Source organism: Phaenicophaeus curvirostris, chromosome 2, assembly GCF_032191515.1.
Source record: "Phaenicophaeus curvirostris isolate KB17595 chromosome 2, BPBGC_Pcur_1.0, whole genome shotgun sequence".
In the NCBI taxonomy this organism is placed as follows: domain Eukaryota; kingdom Metazoa; phylum Chordata; class Aves; order Cuculiformes; family Cuculidae; genus Phaenicophaeus; species Phaenicophaeus curvirostris.
In genome coordinates this window covers 121650224-121675214 of record NC_091393.1, presented here as the reverse complement: position 1 = coordinate 121675214, position 24991 = coordinate 121650224, and the positions used below count along the sequence as shown (strand labels likewise).

The window sequence follows — 24991 nt, the reverse complement described above, 5'->3', positions numbered from 1 at the left end:
ATGAATCCAGGAAAGAAATTTCTGCAAGAAATCAATCTGAAATATCATGCTTTTGTCAATGGCATCAGAAAAAATCCTAATTAAAAGGAAAAGGTCTCTCTTACTGGAAATTACAACCCATTGTACATCAATGCTTACCATCAGATTGAACTGCTGTTCGGAGTTACATGATCACAGTGCATCCTGGGAATTATAACCTAAATGTGAAATCTGAGAGACAAAGAGTATGAAGAAATAAGAGACTTTAAAGATAACTGCCCTGATGCCTAGTAACATGGTAACTTTTCAAGGGAAAAGAAATTACTGCTTAGCTAAGTCAAAATTTGAATTTTTTATTTAGCAAGGTAAGAGGAAATATTTTGACTTGAAAATGTCAAAACATTTCAGTCTGATCAGATATATGAAAATTAAATTTACTGAATGAAATGTTCTTACCTGTTTCCCCCAATCAATTTTTTTTACTACAATTAGCTTTGATATATGTGGATAGAAAGATAATTCAAGCTACTAGAATTTCTCATTACATAAATCAACTCTTTTTTATCAATATACGTATATGTATTTTTATTCGGTTTATCTTCTTCGTTCAGGTAAGTTTTATGATCTTATTTACATATTTTTGCTATTATTGGCAAACAAAAAGAAATGGAATCTAAGAATAAGGAGGTAAAAGAATTATACAGAGCTTACTTTCAACATGAACATGATCTGGTTTACCAGAATATTGCAAGTAAGTGTCAACTTGTATTTAGAAAGGTCTATGGCAAATTTTAGTACAACAAAGGAAAAAATATTAAACTTCCATTTTCCTGTCTGTAAAGGGAAGATATCCCAATTGCATAATACTACAATTTTCTCAGGTGCTCATACTCTGAGGTCTCTCAACATCCATGCTGCAGTGATCAGTTCTCCCAGCTTTAATTTATGCATCGTAATGATTCCTGTGTAGATGTTGGAAATTTATTTGAGTACATAGGTAGAGTCTAGCTGAGGGATTTGACTTTTAAAACTCAGTGAAAGAAAAAAACCCAATGAACTGGAACAGTGACTTATCTCCAGTATGTGCTCTGGCTTCTGCCATCAGGGACTGAGCAGAGCATTGCCTGGAGTGCAGCGAGGATCTGGGACTCTCACCTTTGGACCTTTGGCAATTTGCTCTGAGCTTTCTAAACCGTGTGCCTCAGCTGCTTGCTACAGACTATATAAATGGAAGTCCAAGTCAGAAGGCTCATTCTCCCTCGGAGGTGGTAGAGGAGAAGTGAAGAGGGGAGGAAAGGCAAAAATATAGGAAAAGCAAGAGCAACAAGAGGGTTCGGGGCTCACCATGGGCCCTGTGCAGCTCTTGCTGCTCTTGCTGCTGCTCAGCAGTGATGTTCTCACACGTAAGTACCGCCTTTTATTTTAGAGCTTTTTGATGCTTTATTTATGAACCCATTAAAACAACAGTAATGCAAAAGCCAACAGGACAATAGCTGTCAGAGTTAGAGAGGGTAAGCGTGGCAAAGATGTCATCTCTTCCCTTTGTACAATCACAGGATGATCCCAGCATAGAAGAAAGTCACAACTGTGGCTTGGCATCTTTTGATCAGATTTATTGTAGCCTGGAGGTCTCATACAGACATATCCCGGCTGTTGCTAACCTATTTTCCAGCAAATGTGATGATGGAGCAATAAAGCAACATGTATTTGGCAGGCAATACTGATATCTGAGCTAGAATTTTGTGTAAAAGCGACATAGTAATCAGTAGTTGTAGTAAAAGAAGTAGGCCAGTAGAGTTTCTTTCCTAAGATCAGTAAAGAACCTAGATCAATATGATGCTGTGGATTGTGAGCTATCCTTGCTCCCCAAGAAGTGGACTTTTAGAATATGATACTGTAGTGTTACTTAAGACTTCAGGTACCTTAAGGAGTAAAGTGAGTCTGGGGCCAGTTTTGCAGGTCTGGTTTTATGTGCAGATTGAAATAAAATACACCTTTTTTAACTAATATTCTGTTTTTAAATTATAGTATACAATTCTGAAGGTTCCATTTGTTTCTAATGGTTATTAGTAAAGTTAATGCTGTAACAGCAATAGCAATATTACAATTAATATTACAATTGCTGTTGCTTTTACTATGACTAATATTACACTCTGTATCTATAGCGTGATCAGCCTTACAATTCCCAGAATGAAAACTTGGAAACTACAAAGAATATTTCAAAAAGTGCTGGAATTTATGTGTGATATCCCAGAGAATGACACAGCATGGAATGAATGCGGCAAATTTACTAGATTATATTCTATTTTATTTTATTTTAAATAGATTCATATGGGATGTACTGCACACAGACTGGAGCAAATGATTGTTCCTAACTTGAATAGGTTTCCAATCAATATTCTTTTCCTCCAAAGAATGAACTATCAATATTCAGAAACGATTTATAAGCAAAGAATTGTACTATTAATGATAAAAGTTGTACCTTATTCAAATGCACAAAAAGCAAAATATAGCCATTGATCCATTATGCTATATTTTTGTGTGGTCAAATGGGCTAAAATTTTAAAGTAAAACATGTTATATGGTACATTTTATCTGTCTGCCTCTACACTTTGTGCCTATAAACTTTCTATTTCACGTACCATAGGGCTTTTAAAACTAATTGTTAACCTAGAAACAGATCCCCCTCAGTTTAAATCAAAATAATTTAATTCAATGACTTAAAGATCCTGTTTTGAGATCTTAGTTCACAATATCAAGGCAACTACTGTAACTCTCTTAAGAGAGAGTAGACTGTACTCTTAATGTTAATAGTAGCATTGTTATTTATGTAAGTGTACCAAAATACATCAAAAGTTGGTATGGATTAGAAAAGTCTTAGAACCAAAATGTAGTGTTTCCGCTTATATTTCCATATCCCTTATTTTATAGTTGTAAAGTATTTTTCCAGCTTTTAATTCTTGTTTTCACTCTTTACAGAAGAAGAAACGCCTGAAAGTGGAAATCCAGGATGTTCAAGTAAGTGATTTCTTGCGTTTGCTTTTGTTATCTTATGTCACTGTATTAACTGAATAGATCCTATTCTATAAATCTCTTCCTATGAAATAAATGAAAGAAAAGGGATGGCAACATTCTGAAGTCTGTATTGCCATTTATTTTAAGTATTTAATTACCTATAAGGCTTGTCTCAAAGAATTTCAAAAGTTTCAAAAGATCAGAGAAGCTGAGATTACATTTCTGAACTTTTAAAAAGCTCCCTTTAAGAAACTATTTTCCACTGTTTTGGTGATTACTTAATTGCCAGGGTGCAAATTCCTTAATTGAGAAGTCTCTGTTTATCAGATGTGTAGCTTTAGCAGTGGGATTACGTACCTTACACTTCATCATATGCTGAATCTCACTTCTTGTTTACCCTTCATGGTTTGTGCTAAACCCACAGAATTGCAGTTAGCTATCTGACTAAGTACCTGTGGTATAAATCATCAACTGTGTCAGCAAAGACAGCAAGTTCTTTAAATAGGTTGAGACTCAGGAAATGCTGACTTTTTCCCTATCTTTATAATGAACTCTGACTGGCCCTGACTGCTCGGTTAGATACATAATGTTCCACCACAGGGTCAAAGTAACAAATTAGCTGTTTTGTTCTTTATCCCTTGGAACTTCAGGGTTGGGTTTTTTTTTCCTTATTGGATGCTTTAGCACCATCTCCAGGCAATTTGGCTTATTTCAGCTTCCCAAACCAAAACTTCTGGGCTTCATTGCTAAGTTCTATCTTGTTGATATAATAAATTGTTAGATATTTTCATTTCTATTCTTATAATTTCCCTATTGCTTTTCCATTTATTTATGTTTAAAAGCAGGAAATAAAGCAATAATTATACTTTTGGCTTTAGCATAGTAGATGCTGTTGTGGCAAAAATTCCTGAGAATGTTCAGTTAAGCTGCATTGTAGTCCAGGATAGCCAAAAGTGACAGGAATATTGTTGATTTTTTTTTTTTAGAGCTCTTAATTTTATTGTTAGTTAGATAACTTAATTCAGTTCACAAGTTTTTGTAAGATACTTATTACTGTATGATAGGTTGTATTATTTACATCAAATCTGTTCAGCCATTACAATAATCTGTTAAAACACTACTAAAGCATCTAAAGATCATAAAAAATGATAGTCCAAAGAGGAAATTTGAGATTTATAGCAATATTCTATTCTCCTTTATAAGTACACAGTTCTATGGCTTAAACGGCAAGATCATTGGCCTCTGACATGACAAATATTTTATGTAAGAACAAGATTAAGCTACATTCATGGCAGGTATAGACAGGCAAAATGATACAGATTTGATGGTAGATGTGGGTTTAAATTGAGGTGACTTTACCTTTTTCTTCTATTAAAGTAGATCAAGATTTTATAATAAAGTTATATATAATAAAGTATAATAAAGTTTTCAGATAGTCATGAATAACCACAGAGGAGCAATTTAGGAAATTGCTTTTCACTCAGCATCACAACAATGTCACGAACCCAGGGAGATGCTCAGCCGAATCAGAGGGGAACAGTTCTTCTGGTTCAGACAGACCTAAACTGCTCTAATGTGGTCACTTAAAATGCCTGAACAGATTTATTTTAAAATGATGCCTGCAGTTATAATTGGAGTGAATTGTAATTGAAGACATTCTTTGGCCTGCATTATGCATTCCAGACACCAAAAGAAGATCTTATATCCCTGTATTTCACAGGGAACCAAAATATTTTCTTCTTTATACCTCTATTATCACATTTATTCCTGCTTGTAGGGTTTAAAATTATAGGTGAATTGCCTCAGAAAGCAACAGGGACAGATTAAATACTGGTGAAATTAATCCCTTTGAGGAAGCCCATTAGGTTTTGGCACTTCTTTAATAAAAAGAGAAAGATCTCTGTCAATACACCTTCCTGTCTTATTCTTGCTTATAAATTAGGGCTTTTGCCCTGTTCTGGGTGCTCCTCATATAACTGAAATTGATCTCCTTTATAAAGAGTCTATCCTAGTAAAATTTGCTGATCTAATAAATTTATTAGAGCAAATCATATTTCAGGAGAGCCTGGGGCAGAAAGATACTCTGTAGATTCAGGTGAAATGATATTAAGGAATGTTAGTTTTGGTGTTCTGTCTCTTTCTGGGTTTATTTGCTTTCAGTCTCAGTTATGTGACTTAGATAAAGTAGCTCCTTGTAGCTGAATTGCAATGAAAAAATCTGAGCCAAAATAGAGACTAATATTTGACTGTTTTAATTTAGAAGAAGTAGGGTAATTTTTAAATCAATTCGACATCATGTGTTTTCTCCTGATTTTGTCATGAAGTTCGATGGGGCACAATTCGAAGGTCAGATAGGGTCGTATTGTCAGATCTCATCAAACAGTGCAGTGGACACAAAAACTTATTCTTCTCCATACAAGATTTCTCTTAGCTATAATTTATGCTTAAGAAAGTATCCAGCTGACATGAAGTCATTGTTTCTTTTTCTGAAAATTCTTCTGTAGCAAACACAAAAAGAAATAGTGCTGGGGTCCTAATGCTGATGTGACATTCATTTTACTTACATGACAATAAGGGTTAATTGTAAAGTTCTACATATGCTTATCCTGCCCGAGTTATAAAAGTACTTTTGTTTTACTAATTGCAGAAGACGCAACCAGATTTAAGCACCTCAGAAAATACATTTACTCATATGAAGCAGAAACGTCAAGTGGGATCACGGGAACGGCAGATTCTCGAAGCGGTTCAAAGATCACTTGCAAGGTAGGGAAAGAGAAGTAAATTCTGTTGGGACTGTATAGTGAATACATGGGAGGTGGCAACTGGGGAGCATCCTTCAGTGTTTTTCCAAAGATCATTATTGAAAGGCTCATGTTGAGCGTCCTGAAGGGTAAGGCTTCCCTGTCCTAGACAGGAGGCACTAAGGAGGCACGAGTCCTTCATACCACTGCAATTCAATCTTCATGTGGCCATACTGTTACGTGGAAGAAGGAGAAGACCTGATAGTTCAGTTTTCCTTGGCTCCCGAGCTGAGTCTACCAATGTCCATCAAACAATTCTAGAGTTGAACTAAGCAGTTCATTGATGTCATGAAGTCCTCTTGATAGCCTGCAGGTGGTAGAAGTCAAGCTGCAATCAGGGCTGTTGGACGTCTACCTGATTACCCAATGTCCCACAATCTTGCCCAAAATGTTCCCATCACAATTTTTTTTCTGAAGTGCAATAACTGGGGAAATTATTTTTTATTTTGCACACACTACTCTGATAGAGTCTAAACCCTGATCAGTGTAATAACTAAATTTTTCATTTAGTCCTACTAAAAATCTTCTACTAGAAATTTTCAGAACCCGAATTGCTTGTTTATTGTACTTTACTCCATACCATTAGCCAAGCAAATACCACCTGCTTTCATATCTTCTCCCTCAAGTTACCTTTCCTTGGTGCCTTGGGATTCTGACACTTTACCCAACCTGTAACTGGATGATTCTGGAAACATAGTAATGAAAAAAGGATAAAGAGACTGTATTTGTGGTTTCAGGTTGAACTGGAGGTACCACAGCTATGCCACTTCATCCTGAGGACAATGCATTGCTCCCTGAGGGAGACATTTGGTGTTGACACTGAGGGAAGGGCCATGCTGAAAAAGTCAAAGAACTCAGAGGACTTCGCAAGTGCCATGTCCAAGTAAGCAATATCAATTATCAATAACCAATTCATCAATACTTGCAGCCTTAACATTGAACAGGCTGTAACATTACAGTCTGCCCTGACCATATCTTTCCAGACTTAGAACATATTTCGTGATAAATGGTAGATTTATAAGGTGGTTGCGTAGCAAACCTTTCCCTGATGTAATTTAGGGCTAACTTGGCACAGTTCTCAGTAGCCAGTAGGGAAGCATTTTATTTTTTACAATAAGGGTGGCGAAACATTGGCACAGGTTGCCCAGAATGGTGATAGAAGCCCCATCCCTGGAAACATTCAAGGTCAGGTTGGATGAGCTCTGACCTAGTTGAAAATGTCCCCGATTACTGCAGGGAGGTTGGGCTAGATGACCTTTACAGGTCTCTTCCAACACAAACCATCCTATAATTCTATGATTCTTAGGCTTTTTTCCATCCAGAATTTTCACCTGGAGTGTCTTTGTCATTTATATCATCTACATCAGGAAACAGTTGTTTAGTCCCCTAAAAGATGATTGCAAGTGGAATGTTCCTTCTTGTAAGCAAATTCTCAAATGGCTGTCTGCAGTCATTTTAAGATAATTTTTCTTTGCTGACATGGTACAAAGACTGTGCAATAGAAGAGCATTTGAGACTGAAGTCCAGGTTTCCTATCATGGTCTTTAATGACCTATGCAACTTATCTTTTCCTTACTTATCTTCTTTCGTAAGTTATTGCTACTGCTCCCTCCACCCAACTAGTTTCCAGTGCTTGTGCAGGCTTGTTTTACTTATGCGCTTTCATGCTTGTTTCAATACCTCAGCATCCACTCCAACTTGTTGCAAGCCATAGATCTCAAAACAGTTGGAGACAGTATATTTTTCAGAAAATAATCAAGGTTTTATTCAAAAACTGCAGCTAGTAGAGAATCATTCCCAGTATTTTTTTTCTTAGCTAATTTCAGTAGTTAATAATTACCTCACTCAAAAAATTTACTTTTCTCCTTGCTGAATTTGTGCAATTCCAACTTCCAGCAATTGACATTGATATTTGCTTGTCCTTAAATGACGTAGTCCACTGATATCAGGGTGTCCTTGGTTAGAATTTTGCTGCTTTAATAGTAATATTCTGTAATAGTAACAACAGTAAATAGTAAATAACGATAGAACAAGACAAATATGTTGCTTTAGCTACAGCCCAGCAGTTTGTTGATAATGTTCTTTACTGGCTGCTTCTAACATGATTTCATACTAAAGTCGGGGATTTCTTGGACAGACATGAGCTAAAATTCAGCATTCAAGATGGAACAAAAGTGAAGCTGTACCCAGAGAAGGATGAACCTTTGAATGTACTGAATCTCAAGAGAGGCATCATCTCAGCTCTACTTGTGCCAACAGAAACAGTAGAAAATGTGAAAACAATTTCCATGGTAAGTATTTTGAAAAGCGTTCACCTTATTTCCTTAAGAAATAGAAGAAACCTCACATAGTAGAGTCACTCCTGAATGAAATTTTCAAAAGACCTGAAAATTCAGATGAGAAAGGTGCCTTTCAGCTAGATCAGAAAATGTTTGACAGCATGAACAAAGACACTGACTTATTTCTTCTTTACAGGATACTGTATATGGAAAGTGTGACAGCGAAGTTGAATTCAAATCTAGAAAAGGAATTGTTGCAGAAGATATTTCAATTAACAGAGACCTGAAAGCTTGTGACAACTTCAGTCCCATCAGAGATTTTGTCAGTCCCATTGCTATTGTAAAGGGACTAGTAAGTATACCATTAAAAATTCTAACATAGAACATTCTTCACCACATCACTTAAAATTCTTAACAGCTACTATAACAAGTAAATTTTGTATTTATCTAGCAAAAGCTTAAATAGGTTTTCTGCACGTTTGCAATAGATCAGACTGTGGTTTTGTTGGCATTCAATAGAGAAAAACAGATGCAAAAAGAGTAATAACCTTCTTTCATGTTCTTCTCTTGAATTTTTAAAGGAGAGCTTTTCATAGATGGAGTTGGTTGCACACTAACCTATGAGATTGTATCTTTTTTTTTTATTTGGTGGGCCAAAATTTTTTACATTCCCATTTCATGTAAAATATCACCAAAACCCTGATGTGTATATGATGTGCAGGAGGAGAGGGTTCAAAATCTTCCGAAGTAAATGGTTTGACGTGCTGTTCAGGCTACCTGTGAATCCAGAAGACGAAGTGCAGATTTTACATTAATCTTGGTAGAGTTTTTTCTGGTATCTGTACTTTTGAATGTTTTCTCTCAAAGGAAATAAAAATCAGGATTTCCTATCATGCTAAAAAATCCACATTTTGTAATTTCTGCCATTTTTACAGCTTGTTTTAGAAATCTTTAGAATGCGTGTAATAACAGTGGAATTAAAAAGAGCATCAGCTATTACAAGGGGCCTGAACTACTCTAAAAGTTACAGACTGGTTTCTATGAAGGAGTCCTTTGTTGTGGGCAGCAGGGGATCAGTCATGAAGTAACTACTAAGCCAAACACCTCAGTAAGGCCTGAGGGAAAATTCAGTGGGATTTTTGCCTGTGAAGACTTAAGACTAGAGATTGACGCTGGCACAATTTTGTCTTTGTGTGAGAGTGATTCCAGTTAAGTACCTTGGTTTCCAGTGTATTGTAACTGTTAATATTACAGGAAAACTGTAGAAGCCTTTAAAATGGTGTTTGTTACTTATACTATTCAGTAAAATCACTGCCAAACTACTTTTTTTACAGAACATCCCATTATCTACCCTTCTAAGGAGCACCCAATTCTGTCATTACAATATTGATGCAAAGAAAAGGCACATAAGAGATGCTGTCTGCAGTGAAAAACACCTGTTTCTGCCTTCCTCATACAAGTATGTTACTCGCTGTTTAGCAAGATTCTTTCTTTATAAATATTAATTTTTAATAGTGATGTATCACATTGTGCCCTGACTTCATACCCAAATATGCCCTTTGTTCTCAAGGAGGTAGAAGTCGTGGCAAGACACTTCAAAGGTGCCTTAATTCAACTAAAGAACTAAATTTTTCAAATTCTTCTTTCTTTGCCAGAAATCGCTACGGCGTGATGACAGAGGTCAACCAGACGCTGAAGCTTGAAGATACCCCAAAAATCAGCAACAAGAATTTTGATGGAGGTATAGCTGCAATTCTCAATAATACAAATATAGGGACAAAATCTAAGTACAGGTCAAATGCAGGGTTTTGGGTTTTTTTTTAAATACTGAATTCATTAACAATGAAGTTGAGGGGACCAAAATGATCCATAACCTTTAATGTAATTTGATCAATTCAGTCAGGAAAGCATTTATGTAGGAAATGGGAAATTCTGCAGTTTAAAACCACTCTGTAACTTGAAATGCTTTTATCTTTCATTTTAATTTTTAAATTATTCTTTACATTTAAGAAGTTATGATTTATTTGGAAAGCAATTTTAATCTTATTGAAAATTGCTTCAGTGATCCCATTTTTGGAGTAAAATTCACTTGTGCAACTTGAAGCTTCAGCTGGCAAATATAAACAGTCTATGATTACTATACATTTGGTTCTGAAACAAACTTCTTTGGGGTGCAGTTGTTATTCCTATTCTTAACATGCTTCTCCTAAGACATATTCATCACAACCTGAAAAAGCAAACTGAGCTAATATAAAAGGTGGTAAGAAATCATCTTCATAAAAATTCAAAGCAACTTATGCAAATAGGTACTATTAATATTTTTTTAAATGGATATTTAAATTCCAGTAGAATCTGTTGAGCTGTTAAACATCAACAATTTTAGTATAAAACAATCTACAGAATTTATTTTTATACTTAGTGCATGACAGAAGTTAAAAATTAACATAGTTCTTTGATAATGCCATAAAGAATGCATTTTTTTTTAATTGCTAGATGAACTGGAAGAGAAAGGACTTGCGCTAGAAAGTGCAGATGCCAGATTTCCCAAGCAAGGTGATGCTGTTCTGAAAATCCTTCAGGAACTACAGAAACTTGCAGCCTCCCAGCAGAATCAGCAGAGAGCAAGACTCTTTTACAAATTTGTTTCTGGACTTAGGAGTTTACATAACACAACTCTCCACTCTCTTGTACCGAAGATGATAGAAACATCAAGGTATGTTACAATGGATCATTGTGCCAGAATACCACATATCCATGCCACAGTAAATCCATTCTAAAGCTGATGATTTGCTGCAAATGGTTTTAAATTAGAGGTTATTTAGATGTAAAGAGTGTATTTCAGAAAGATAAGTATCATCAGAATGTTCTAGAGAGAGAAATAAGGAAGAAAGAGTAAAACCTGTGGATTTCACATTTTTCTATCAGAAATGCTTGCCTGCTAATTGGAACCTGAACATTAAATATAAGTCAACAGCTTAAAAATTCAAGTAGATATGAAAGTTCTAGCTGTCTATGAAGAGCTAATACTTTGTTATTTCCCAATAAAGTCTTCCAAACTTATTGGAGAAGCTGAGCTAGAACTTAGAGGATAACACAGTACAGTACAGGGATTTTCTTCTCACCATGTATGCTAGATGCAATCCTATGGATATGTTATTATAGCCAAATATCTTTCGTGCAGTTTCACTCAAGGACAGTGACTGCAATAACAAACTTCTAAGCCTGACTTATCCAAAAGGATACAGTTTTGAAAGTGAGATTTTTGGCAATGTGGAAAGGCACAGTTCTTTGGTCTGACCCTGCCCTCCACTCCCATTCTCATTCTTTTTTCCTAGCTGGATTTGAGTCAATCTTCTCATACTTTATTTCGTCAATCTGTAGAGGGACTAGAGCCTCAATCTGGTTTAATATATTACATTATAATACAAAGTTGTGGGTAAGTCTGCTGTGGAGAACAAAAATATGTAATGATAGTATTGTTAACACTGTCTTGTTCTTCATACCTAGTCATATTAGTGACATAACTTGTAAAACTAAGAAGTTTCTTTTTGGTAAGCAATTGTGTTATTTGCTTTTAGTCACACATAAGAATACATCATGTACATCAAAACACCTTAATAAACCTGTCAAATGTTTGTTTCAATCACACAGCATGTAGTGATAACTGCAAACAGGGGATCAATTGAACAAAAGTCATCTGTTTTCCTTTCAGTTCCATCACAGTTCAGGCCCTGACTCAGTGTGGGACTCCAGAGTGCTATAGTGCAGTCCTCCAAGTACTGAGAACTGGAAACGTGAATCCACTTGTGGTAGACCTGGTCACATATACCCTGGGACTATTGCCTTCTCCGACTCCAAAAAGAATACGGGAAATTCTTAACATGGCCCAGTATCAGCCAAGTAGAGCTTCTTTTTATGGCTTGAGTCATTCTGTTACAAAGTAAGTAATGACAGCATTAAGCAGTATAAAATGACCTCAACAAAACATTAAAATGCTCAGGATAAACCCTAAGAGTAGTCATTTTCTAAGGATTCTTTTATTATTGTCAGGAATTTGGTCAGAATAAAATGTAAGTACTTCCCATTTTCCCTATTTGTTTCTATTGTGTTTCTCTGTTGGTTTAGGTTCTACAATGAAAAGATGATTGTGACAGAGGAAATAACAGATGTTGCAAACTTCATGGTATCACTGCTCGGCGCTGATTGTTCTGGGGAAGATGAACTCACATACCTCACTCTCCGGGTATTTTTATTTCCGTCTTTCCTTATGCAGGCTGTCATTTTGGACTGTGACACATATATTATTCTACTTCTTTTGGGAGAGAAAAAATACTTATCATCTTTCTATGTTTTCATCACTAACAGGCTATTGGAAACATGGGTGCAGTAATGGAGAAAGCTAAACCCAACCTGAAATCTTTTCTTAAGACATGTATCAGAAATGAAGCTGCATCACTTTCAGTTCAGAAAGCAGCCATCCAGGCATTCAGGAAAATGACTGTTACTGAAGAGGTAAACTGAGTCACAATAACCAGCATAAATTGTCTTCAGTTCACCTTGACTGTTTATAGAAGTTATTGAATATGTGAAAAAGTTCCCATTATTTCATAGTTTTGCTTTCTCCTTTTTAGCTGTCTTCAGCTTTTTTGGAACTCCTTTAGCTAGTTTAGTCTCCATCCACATATCTGAAAATTTCTGCAGACTTCTGACTTAGTGGGTGGTGCTCCTTCAAGATACAGTTGCTTTGTATACACACTCTCAATTTCAATAGAAAGTTTTTATCTGCTCCTGTTAAGAGTGTAAATTGTTTTAACTCAGAAAAAAAATCAGATCTCTATTTTATACTGATATTTTGTTGTTATTTTTAGTAGTACTGGTTAGATTTATATTTACACTACAGTGACATCAAAGCATTTCCTACGGATTTGGTGTTATTACACAGAGCTTAACACCAACAGTTTCAATATCAACAAATTTCTGCTCTAAGAGACACACTCTTATTTCCAGACAAGGCTGAACAAGTCTGGGAGCCTGGAAACGCCTGGAGTTCACATTCTCATGTTCAGTTTAATTTCAAGCATTTAAGTTTTTAATATTTTTTTTTTTACTTTTTCCATATATAATTTTCCTGTAGCAGAAGATTTTAATCGTTAATTTTAATGTTTTTCTTAAACTGAATGATCTTTTTTTCCAAAGTCTGAGAATTTGCCTGCAGACCAGAACACTTATAATTACCAACAATCAAAACTCAGTATTTTAATCAAAAAAGTAACCAGTTAGATATAGGATAAGAAAATCACTTTTAATAAAACCATAACTTCTGTGACATTTTCTATCAAAAGAAACTTTATCAAAACAGATTCAATGAAACATTTTTGGTCAGTTAGAGAAATACGGTATAGAAAAAGCTATGCAGTCCTGAAAAATATACATCCTGGAAATCATTTCACCCTATATATTCCCAAAAGGGTTTACCAATATCATTGACTAGCCAGCTCATCAGGGTGAACCTTTCTTTATTTATACAGGACAGTTCAGCACTTCTGAAAGTTTTCCAAGAAGGGGATGCACCTACAGAAAAGCGTCTTGCATCTTATCTCATACTGATGAAAAATCCTTCCCCAGCTGATCTCACAAAGATTTTGAGGGTCCTCACAAAGGAAAGGAATGAGCAAGTGAAAAGCTTTATCGCCTCACACATTGCCAACATCCTAGACTCTGAAGAAGTAGGCATTGAAGAGTACGTAAAATTTAATATATTCTGGTCTCCTAGGAAGAGCAAAGTTCTGACCATAATTGCAATGGCTGTTATTTAGAAATGCTTTTTTTGCTTATTTTTTTGTTTGCTTGTTTGTTTTCTTTGTTTGAACAAGAACATCAGCTGACCAAATCTATGGCTTTGTCAGAGCAGTGCCAGCTTACAGTCTTTCCCTTAAGCCTTATTTTTATTTTTAATATGCGCAGAGAGCTAGCCATTTACAATCACCTCAGTTGTATGGATGTGTGCAAGTGACACAAGAAATCTCTCAACTAAGACTAAATGTGGCTTTGGGATTTATACTAATAACATCTGGATTGCTATCCTCTTTCCTAGCCTAAAAAGACGAGTTGAAGAAGCTCTGAAAGGAAACCAGCTTCCAACAGCCAAAGATTTCAGAAAATTCTCACGAAACTACCAGATTTCAAAAAGAGTTTCCCTACCTGTAGTTGATCCTGTCTCTGCTAAAGTAGAGGGAAATGTGATATTTGATCCAGCAAGCTATGTTCCTAGAGAGTCTATGCTAAAAACCACCCTGGACGTGTATGGATTTGGCCCAAGCGACATCTTTGAGGTACGAAAATTATGAAAAACTTTTGCTAGCATTCAGCTGTTTTCTTTCTCATTTCTGTTTGCTTATAACAACTTTCTCTGGATAATGTATTGTTTTTACAAGCTTTGAGAGGAATATAAAGGCCACTATGCTTACAAGGGGACATTCATTTGATCTCAATAGGCTTTAGAGCAAACCATCTGTTATGTGATGTCACTTGCCACTGACTGGATGGATGACTCTGTTGGAGTTATTAAAGGTCTCAGCTAGGGTAAAATGAACCCATCTGTAACAAATTGACTTCATGCTAATGAATCATTACTGACATACTGAAGTAGTCATAGTAGATTTTAAGTGAGATACAGCCTATGTGTAGGTTTTTTGTTGGGCCTCACCACAGAGATAAAATTAATTGTAAGACCTAGTATTCTATATCTCCCCTTAACCATCATGGACTTTAAGGATAAACTTTAAATGCATTGTTTGTGCCCTAAAAAGCCTGTTGTAAAGCTCCAAAGAAACAAGGAAACTGTCTCAATTATTGCATTGTCCTGTTCATTTCAGCTTGGCTTGGATGGAAAAGGATTTGAACCAACACTGGAAGCTTTGTTTGGAGAGAAGGGATTTTTCCCAGACACTGCAAGCAAGGCCTTGTACTGGGTTGATGGCAAAGTGCCAAAGCAGGTTTCCAAGATGCTTTCTGACTACTTTGGTTACTCCCAGGATGGCAAGCAGGATCAGGTACAGCTTGAAAACATTCTCTGCAGAGCATGGCATTCCGATCTTTCCATACTAATTATAGCAGCGCCCATTTTATCGAATATAACTTCTCTGCTCTTTGATAAACTAAAATAGAAATCCTTAGTCCTATTCAACAGTGGTTTTTTTTCTTAATTGTATGTGGGAGGGACCTTTGTCTGAAGTCAAATCTCTAAAAGGTGCATGTGCAGGTTAGCTGACATTCACTGAGTGACTGTTTTACATATTTGATCTTACAAATTTCTCATAATTTTTTTTTGCTACTTTCTGACTGAATTTTCAGGATGTCATGAAAGCAATAATGCTTAACTTTGAAAAAGTGCTGAAAGAATTGCGCAACAAAGAAGCTCCTGAAGGAAGAGCATATCTGAGAATCCTGGGAGAAGAACTTGGGTACATGAAACTCAGTGATTTCAAATTGCTGGGAAGCATGATTTTAAAGAGCATTAAAACTCTTCAGACTGTGCCTGAAATGGTATGTTTGTCCGTGTAAAGAACAGATGTTTGATACCAGCATGAAAATAAAATGATTTAAAATAAAATATCCAAATTTACTCTGATGGACTCTGAGAAACCCTAGAAGACTCCTGAATAAATAAGTGGGATCTTCCTGGAAGGTGGTGGAGGGGAAGGAAAAAGAAAAGGTTCACCTCTTATTGTATGATTGAGATATTTACTGGAACAATGCTCAAGATCTTAATATTGGCCATTATGTTATAAAAATGTACATTAATATTAAGCAATAAGTCATCATATTAAAATAAAGAAGACGTAGAGCAATTTAGGAATAATTGGTAAAACCCTTCTTTCACTGAAGTAAAAAAACACTTTGCCCTTAACTTCAGGGAAGCCAGAATATTACATGTAATCTAGACCAATTCCCCTTTGTGTGTGTAAGTCAAGGTAGATGACCGGTGTACATCAAGGCAAGTGATAAAACCTTGTATTTGTTTAAAGCTGAGATTTTGATAAACAGTCTTTAGTACATTTTTTGAAGCAAGGAATCCATAGAAATTAGTTTCTTTACTCTATATGAAATTAATTTCAGGGTTATACAGTTAGAATCATTTCATGATCAATTTTTCAAGTATAAAATGTATGTTTTCCAAATTGTGGATGTGATAGTGTTCATTTCCATGTTTGATTCACAGATTGCACAAGCCATCTCAAAAGGCGTTGACAGAGATTTATTTGTCCACTATATCTTCATGGACAATGAGTTTGAGCTTCCAACTGGAGCAGGTTTGCAACTGAAGTTTGCTTTGTCTGGAATAGCAACACCTGGAGCCAAAGTAGCTGTGAAGCTTAATCAAAAAAGCGTAAGTCTCAACAACTGTCTTTATTTTGTCTCTTCCTAATAATCTATAATCTCCTTTAGGGTTAAAACTGTAACACCAGAAGAATTTTAAAGATTATGATATAAGCCTGAAATGGAAAAAAGACAAGTTACTTGGTAAATTTGAGTTACTACAGTAAATTTGAGTTACTACAGTAAATTTGAGGATGACGTTTACATTAACATAACATGCAATGCATATAATAAATTAAGTATGAGAAACAACAGAATTTATGAACTAAAAGTATTTTAATCATCCTTTCAAAAATAATCTCTTTAATCTCTGCATATTTGTCTTTCCCAGCTTTCACATGAGAACAGTACAAAAGCAACAGCATGTGAATTTGCTATTCAAAACACTTATTAAAAAATTTTGATGTGGCAAATTCAAACTGAAAATTGCAATTTTCAGTTACAGGAAATATTGAAAATTGAGTTAAATGAAACATTTCTGGATCTGACAGGAAACATTTTAAAACTGCAACAATTATGAAGCAAGTGAAACAAAATTAATTGTCCAGTTAAAATAAAAAAAAAGAAATATCTCCATCCTTTTTTCTACTTTAAATAACTGTTTTTCTCTCATCAATATTTTGTATGAATTTCTCAATAGTTTCAGTTTGTCTGAACTCTTAATTTTCCACCATATACATGATTAAAGTAAAAATAATAATAATAAAAAAATCCTCAAATTTAGTACTGCTTGCCTTTTAGTTACCTTTGGAATCTTTTCCAGAATTTTACATTCTATCCCTTCTTTCTGCAATGGCCAAACCAAAAGTTTGAAAATAAACTGGGTTTTGTTTAGAGAAACTCAAATCTTGGATCTATTTCTTTTTTGGCAAATAGTTACTCATTGTTTTTGAACATTGCTACGTTTTTTTACAATGGAAAACTGGCTCTTGTGTTCTGATTTAAAAATACTTGCATGTACAAAATCTTTCTAAAGCATGAGTATTTTTACATTAAAGAACATCTGTAAGGTTCCTTAGTGTTATCATCTTACTGTATTTGTTACATTACAGTCACCTTTTATGTGGTCCCTTGGCTTAGATGACTGGGACATCAAATTTTTTAATAGCAAAATCAATTCTATAAAGCCTACCTCTAGATTATCAAGAATATTACATTTGGTTTATAAAACCAGTAAGAAGTGTATTGGGCAAATAAATACACCATTGTATTTTTATTAAATAGATGCAAGCAGATCTCATGGCTAAACCCTCAGTAGCGATTGAGTTTGTGACGCATCTGGGAATAAACATGCCTGAATTTGCTAGAAGTGGCGTGGAGATGAATTCCAATATATTCCATGAGTCTGGAATTGAAGCACATGTTAGTATGAAAGCTGGACATCTGAAGTTCAGCATTCCTGCTCCAAAGACTCCAACAAAGCTCCTCAGTATCAGGTAATGAGAACTGATTGAGGACTTCCAAGGCTATGTCCTTCCCTTCTCTTCCTGTTTTTTATGGTGAGGTAATTGAGAGGTTAGGGCGGGCGGACATGGAGAAATTTTCCGTTCAGAAAATCCCAGACATTGTAAAACTGCAATAAATTCTTTTGTAAGATAAGCAAATAACACAGGTAAATGTTGACTGGGAGTCAAGGCTTACAGATTTGACACTATTTCCAGAAAATTTCAACAAGATTCTTACTATTCCTGTTATTTTATTTTCTTTCACATAGAATTATTATAATAACAATCTATTTTTTAGATTTTATTTACATGAACTACTTATATTAATTTTAGAGAGGATAAATGACTCAATACAGAGAACTGTAATTATTAAGAATGATCTTATAATAATAAACTATTTCATCATTTAGCCACCAAGTTACTCCATTAAGCCCCTATTTTAAAGGTCATTTTATTCAGAAAGTGGCTTTTTTAATAGGTCAGTGTCTGAAAACCTATCCTGGGGATAAGTGGCTCTACTTTTCTGTTCCAGCAATACTTTACATTTGGTGTCTCCAGCCAAAACTGAAGAGATTCCACCTCTGACTGAGAACCAAGAAAGCTGGACTTCCTGCAAGCCTTTCATTGCTGGTCTAAATTTCTGCACCAAATTATTGTACTCTAATGCCAGTGCCACAGAGGCAGCTCCATATTATCCCTTGACTGGAGAATCTAGGTAAATATCTTTAAATCACCTTTAATGATATTTATTTCGTGTTGACTAAACTTTCCTATTAAGGCTTAGTATCTACACTACTCTTTCACATAAAGCTCAGCTTTAAAAACCTTTAAAAACAGGTAGTGGGTCAGAAAGAGTTTTTGAGAACTGTATAATTTCTCCTGTTTGTGGTCATGTACAAAATAGTTATTTACCAGACATTTGTTTACTCATTTTTTTAGATTTGAAGTTGAAGTAGTATCCACAGGTGAAGTGAAGGAATACTCTGCAAGTGCTAACTATGACCTGCAGAGAGAGGGAAATGACCTGATAGACACATTAAAGTTTGCTGTCCAGGCAGAAGGTAAGAGTCTGAAAAAGCAGTATGGTTTAGCTCAGTTCTGAACTTTGTCATTTGATAGGAAAAGGATATGTACGAATAAATCATAACAGAATTCTCTACAGTATAAAATAGAATATCAGTTTCACAACCAAACAAGTCAACACTTCAACTCATATTTCATTTTATATATGCAATTCTTGTGCAAGTTTTTCATGATTAGAGGCTGATTATTTTATCCCCAAAATGCTCCCCCGTGATTTAAATAAAAGTGGTGAGTGGATGCAAGTAAAGGAGAATTTAATGAGTTCTATATAAGCAAGAGAAAAATCTCATTTCTGATGAAATATGGAAGTAAAGCATACAAATTGAGAAGAACTTCATAAACAGCGAGTTTTTCTAAGGGAGAATCTGTAGGATGGCAAGTTTATGTTACAAAAGTAGTAACAGTATTAGTGGATCATCCCGTGGTGGGTTTAGAAGATGAGGACAAAGAGGATAAACCAGTTTCTGATTCAGAGTCATCAAAAGTTGTGTTAGATCTTCAAGGTGACATATTATAATTTCCAGTTGATCCTTATCTCCTTTTAATAAAAGTCCAAACAGATTCCATAGCTGTGAATAACCAAAGTACATCTTATTTTCCAGGTGAAAAGCAGCATGAGGCTACATTGACCTTCAGGTACAACAGGCACAGGAAGATTTTGACCAGTGATGTCCACATTCCAGATGTTGATGTTGACTTTGGCACAAACTTCAGAATTACTGATGAATCCACTTATGGGAAGAAAGCATATACCTTTGTCTTAGACTTTAACAACAAGAAGATTCCTGAAGTTACTCTTACTGGCCAGATAAGGTAACTCAGAAAAGCACTTAGACTTTTACAGACGCATTTGAATGCAGTAGCTGAAGGTTCTGTGGAAAGTAGAATATTTGGGGAAATTTTATTCCATTTTGGAGAAATTGCTTCTACAGAAAGACATAAAACTTGTCATTCAAACCCTCTTTAAAATACCTTGAAATATTTTATGTGTAATCCATCACTTATACATCAAGTGAATATAATACACTAACTGATCTTTCCTACTCTATGTGTGTGTGTGTGTGTGTGTATATATAATTTGTAGTAAAAGTTCCTTGAGCTAGTTCTTCCCTATGTGCACACACATAACTACAAGATTGACATTGTGCTAGTGTTATTGCAGGTGTGATAATCTGAGGACATAAACAAGGCAAGGCTTGTCCACAGTGGTATTACCTTTTACTGGATATGTTCAGCTCTGAAAAAAGTTATTACATCTCCCTGTGAAGAAATCCGTGGGCACTCAATGGGCAACAAAACCAAAAATAACTGAGAGCTTCCTGTAAAAATTCCCACGCTTCATGATGAGAATATTTCCGGGAACATCTACAGGGGAGCTAACAAAAATGTTCAGCCTGCCAGGGTTTCTAAAATTGTCTGGCTGACAAGCCCATGGTGAAATGAGCTGATCACATTCTTTAATAAACCTCAATCTTCCATGGAATTCTGTGATCTTGATGGTGCCCCAGGGAGTCTTTGTCTTTGCTGTTCATGCAGAATTGCCTCTGATATCAGTGGGAGCTTTGGACAGATGTCAGGGACCTCAATTCCCTTTCATTTGCACTAACATAATATTAGAAGTTTGCTTAAGTCAACAAAGTTACAGAGATATAAAATAAATGTGAGTAAAGGAAAATGAAGCCCAGTAGCATAATATATTTTGTCAAGTATTTTGTTTCTGTGATTCATGGCCATGGTCTGTGTCCTTTAGTAGAGAATTCAGTTTGAGTAAGGAATTCAGAATTCAGTTCAGGTACAACATTACCAAGACAGGTACATATTTCCATCCATTTCAATATTATAGACTCAATAAGGAATTATTATTGTGTATATCTGTACAATAGCATTATAATAATTTACCATCAACTTCCCAAAGCTACTGGCACAATCTGTAAACATTCATTGAATTGGAACAGTTTACAAGTTTGATCCAATCTGTTTTTATGGCACCTATTCTGCCTTTTATACAGATTTAAATCTGGAAATTGCTCCTGAAACATAGGTGAAAAATTGAAGTGAAATATTTTATATTCACATTTGCTTTTTGATTTTGCAGATATGCTGGAATAGAAGAGGCAATGTTAAGAGGCATCATTTCTATTCCTCGCCTGCAAACTGAACTGAAAAGTGAAGTATTAGTGAATTATTCACCAGCCAAAGGATATATTCAGATAAGCTCAGCCACAACATCTCATGGAAACTCAATTTCAGAAAGAGTTCATCTCAGATATGGTAGGAGAAAAAACACCATCCACATGTAGAACACATAAATTTAAACATCACATTACATTAGTTCATATTGTATCCTTAAATAGAATATTACTAATTTTACCCTTTTATTTTAAATGAATGATTTTCAGATGCTGAGAAAGTGGAGCTAGAGTGGAATTCAGGTGCCACTGCTGCTGTGAAAAAAATATCTTCTGGCTTCCCAGTTGACTTTTCAGACTATCCAAAAGCTTTACAGAAACGTGCCAATGAACTGCTGGATCGGAAAGTGGCTCATACCGATATGACACTGCGACATATCGTGTCACAATTTATTGTGGTATGTTTCAACGTACAGTAGATATTACAGCTTGGCCACATGGCCCAGGTGAATTCTTGCCTCCCCCATGGAAGCCAAAATGGGAACTATTTGTTAAAGCACTGACTTGGATGAGATGTGCAGTTCCAGTTTTGATCTATCCAGTCACTTGGTCAGATGCCTAGAGCTCAGTATAGGGATAGTTACAATACCTTTCAGAAAACTTACTGGGAAGTCCTAAAACTCATTATTAACTTTGAAAAACTTGTCTCCTCATTGCAGGCAACCAACACCTGGCTACAAAAGACATCAAAAGATGTCCCCTATGCCCAGGCTCTGCAAGACAAACTAAGTGCGCTGCAGGAACTGAACATTCAGAAAATTAACCTGCCTGTTATCACAATTCCTGAAGAACTTTTCCTGAAAAGGTATGGAGAGAAATTACGATAGCCACACAGAATACCGAAAATAGATATTTGTTCATATTTTTTGTTATTTTATCTTATATTACTTTATTTTATAAAACAAAATGGAATTGCATAGATTTGAAATCCTAACAAATAATTTTAAAACAGAGAAATGGAGGAAATAATGCATGATTTAATACAGATTTGACTCTACAGCAGTCACTCCAGCAGTATATGAATAAATCCTGAAGTATTGTGTTATATAGTAATAAAAACTAAATAAAAATGCAGTATTGAACAATCTTTACTCTGATCCACAGAACTAATAAAGCCAGGTTTCCCATAGATTTGTGTCCTGTATGTCTACAGACATTTTGTCTTTGGCCATGACCTAATATCTCTCTTTATTCCTGTGCAGTCCTACTGGACAGTTCTTCCCATTCCTCTACACAGACTGCTTGACCTCCACCAATATAACACCCTGACCTCTTTCCATATCTGAGTCCATCAGTCGCTTGGTTGTACACATATGGACTGAATGCTTGTGCTAGTTCGGACCCATCTCCTCCACCTAATAGCGAGTTTCACAAAACTCGTATGAATGAAATTGCCCTTGATACATTTACTTTTCTGTCCAACTTGATAGAAATCATCCAAATCATTAAAGATTTCTAAAATGTAAAATTTGATCAACAGAAAGAGACACTGGAAAGCAGATAAATAGTGTATTTCTTCTGTTTCTAGGAAAACAGGCTATAAGTCAGCCAGAGAGGATCTAGACTTTAAATGCTCATGCACCTGCCAGGTTTTGCTCTCACTGCATTTCCCGGCACATATTGCTCTTGCCAATTAGTGTTCATATCACACTGGTGCTCTGCCTGTGCATAAGAATTCAGGGAACAGTGTTGCTTGGTAGCATCTTCAGAATACACCCACAGCTCCTACTGTGATAAATAGAAATATGTCTGTATAGTGTTCCCATGAGCTAAGGAAACATTGATGGCTGAAATGAATGTGAAGGGCGACAGAAGCTAGTGTAAGTTTGGATTAAAAAAACAGATGGAGAATAGTCTTGCATTTTATCTCCCTCAGCACTGTTTTTCCTTGTACTATCTCTCACTATAGTTATATGAAACTGTATGTTAACGACACATATCTCTCTTGCTTCCATGGTGTTCCAAAGATAAGTATAAGCAAGGAAAAAACCATTTTTTTCTCCTAAGTTCTCAGCAGTGCAAATTAGAATAATAATAACAGGAATTTCTACTGCTCTGTGATGTTGCTTTTTTAACCATTTGATGTAAGGTAACAGAATTTTTAAGCGTTTCCTTAGTTTTCATCTTAGCATGTAGCTCTAAGTGCAAAAAGCAGATTTTGTAATATATAAGATCACTTAGGCAAAAAAGAAAATCATCTTTGCCAGCTTATTGTTCATGCCAAAATTAAGGCAGAGTTTCCTCCTGTTTTGCCTCTTCATAATTACTCTTTTTCCCCACAAACTTGTCAGCTGATGATCCATGTTTTTCATTTCCAGCTCCCAGTTAAATAGTTATTTGTGTTCATTTTTATTCAGAATAAAATAAATGATGAATATTCTGATGAAATTTTTGAAATGCCTATAATCAGAAAGATAAATTATTGACAATTTGAGTTCTTACAACTTGCAATGCTAATGAGACCTTTCATGCATTTCTATAAGAATGCGTCACTTTTTTTAAGAATATAATTGCCTTTTTTCTGGTACTCAGCATGACACATTGCACAAGTGGTCTTGGAGGAATTATTTTTCCTATATATCAGCTATTTTCATTCAGATTCCTTCGTTTTGAGGATCATTTTCAGGCCAATACATCCTTTCATGAATGTTTATTCTCAGAGTAGAAAATCAAATGCAAGAATCGTAACAGTTGTGTGTTTAGCCCCTTGAATGGCAGTCTCCATCTGTGAGCGAAAATCAGTTAAGCTCTGAGCAAAAGACCAAAAATTTTTTAATTCTAATGCAAGGTTTTACAGAAGAAATAAGTTTCTGGACTACTTGACCGATCAGTCTCCTTGGTTATGAAATAAAGGGGAAAAAAATGACAGAATTCACTGATATCAGAAGTGCTTTCAGTGAACTCTAATAGATGAGCACTTCTAAATTCTGGTAATGAATTATGATCACTGCATTTCTCTCTAAATCTAAAGTTGAGACACTGATATAAGCATATAAGCAAGCTCAGTATCATGGGAATAGTAGGGGTCATGGAAATTTCTGTATATGCATTCATGGAGTTACAGGTTTTAATAGAGTCCCTTTTCTTTTTTAGTGAAGGCCAAATCAGATACTACTTGAATGCAAACAGTTTTATAATTAATATCCCATTGCCATTTGGTGGAAGATCATCCCGTGACATAAGGGTGCCACAGACTGTTAAAACACCTCCTCTGGTTATGGAATCAATGGGAATAAGTGTGCCATCTCAGGAATTCAGAATTCCGACATTCACTGTTCCAGAATCCTATCCTGTTCGTGTGCCTTTACTTGGCACTTTGGAGCTCTCTGCTAACGTGTACAGCAACTATTACAACTGGTCAGCAGCGTATACTTTGGCGAACAGCACCACAGAGAAAGCATCCAGCATAAAAACTACTTATACCACGAATGCTGATTCAGTTTTTGAGCTACTTTCCTACAGTGTGAAAGGTAAGAACGTGTGCTAGTACTGCCATGTTGCAAAACCACTTTAACGACTTTATTTTCCATGTCTCAAGTACATCACATTCACTTCCCCATGGCTTATTTAAAGAAAGTGTCATCTCAGACCGCTTTTTCTTTGCTTTTTAAAGATATTATATGAATCTATCTGTTCAGGCGCTAAAGGTGAGGTCAGATCAATCCAATAAAGACTTTCAAGGTACATATTTTCCTAGATATTCTCTATTGAAGAAAAAGTCCTTCAAAACTGAACACATGATTCTATAAACGCTTTTGTACCAGACAAGTCAACTGTTTTCAAAATAAGATGTGCTGTTGTATTTGTAGGTATGACCATAG

General features: G+C 35.5%; 1 protein-coding gene across 1 annotated transcript in view; it reads left to right on the top strand.

Annotated features, from left to right (window-relative positions):
• Positions 1-1251: 1251 nt before the first annotated feature.
• Positions 1252-24991, top strand: part of APOB (apolipoprotein B) — a 36877-nt gene continuing 13137 nt past the window's right edge. The window contains exons 1-25 of the mRNA XM_069850587.1: positions 1252-1382; positions 2959-2997; positions 5642-5757; positions 6533-6678; positions 7933-8086; positions 8271-8426; positions 9409-9533; positions 9730-9815; positions 10568-10787; positions 11787-12014; positions 12200-12317; positions 12440-12586; positions 13603-13814; positions 14169-14406; positions 14950-15126; positions 15428-15619; positions 16296-16463; positions 17678-17889; positions 18431-18613; positions 18838-18959; positions 19584-19794; positions 21077-21252; positions 21381-21568; positions 21830-21975; positions 24264-24640. Coding sequence (XP_069706688.1) covers positions 1325-1382; positions 2959-2997; positions 5642-5757; positions 6533-6678; positions 7933-8086; positions 8271-8426; positions 9409-9533; positions 9730-9815; positions 10568-10787; positions 11787-12014; positions 12200-12317; positions 12440-12586; positions 13603-13814; positions 14169-14406; positions 14950-15126; positions 15428-15619; positions 16296-16463; positions 17678-17889; positions 18431-18613; positions 18838-18959; positions 19584-19794; positions 21077-21252; positions 21381-21568; positions 21830-21975; positions 24264-24640 — 4195 coding nt within the window. The 5' untranslated portion in view covers positions 1252-1324. The remainder of the gene's footprint in view (positions 1383-2958; positions 2998-5641; positions 5758-6532; positions 6679-7932; positions 8087-8270; positions 8427-9408; positions 9534-9729; positions 9816-10567; positions 10788-11786; positions 12015-12199; positions 12318-12439; positions 12587-13602; positions 13815-14168; positions 14407-14949; positions 15127-15427; positions 15620-16295; positions 16464-17677; positions 17890-18430; positions 18614-18837; positions 18960-19583; positions 19795-21076; positions 21253-21380; positions 21569-21829; positions 21976-24263; positions 24641-24991) is intronic.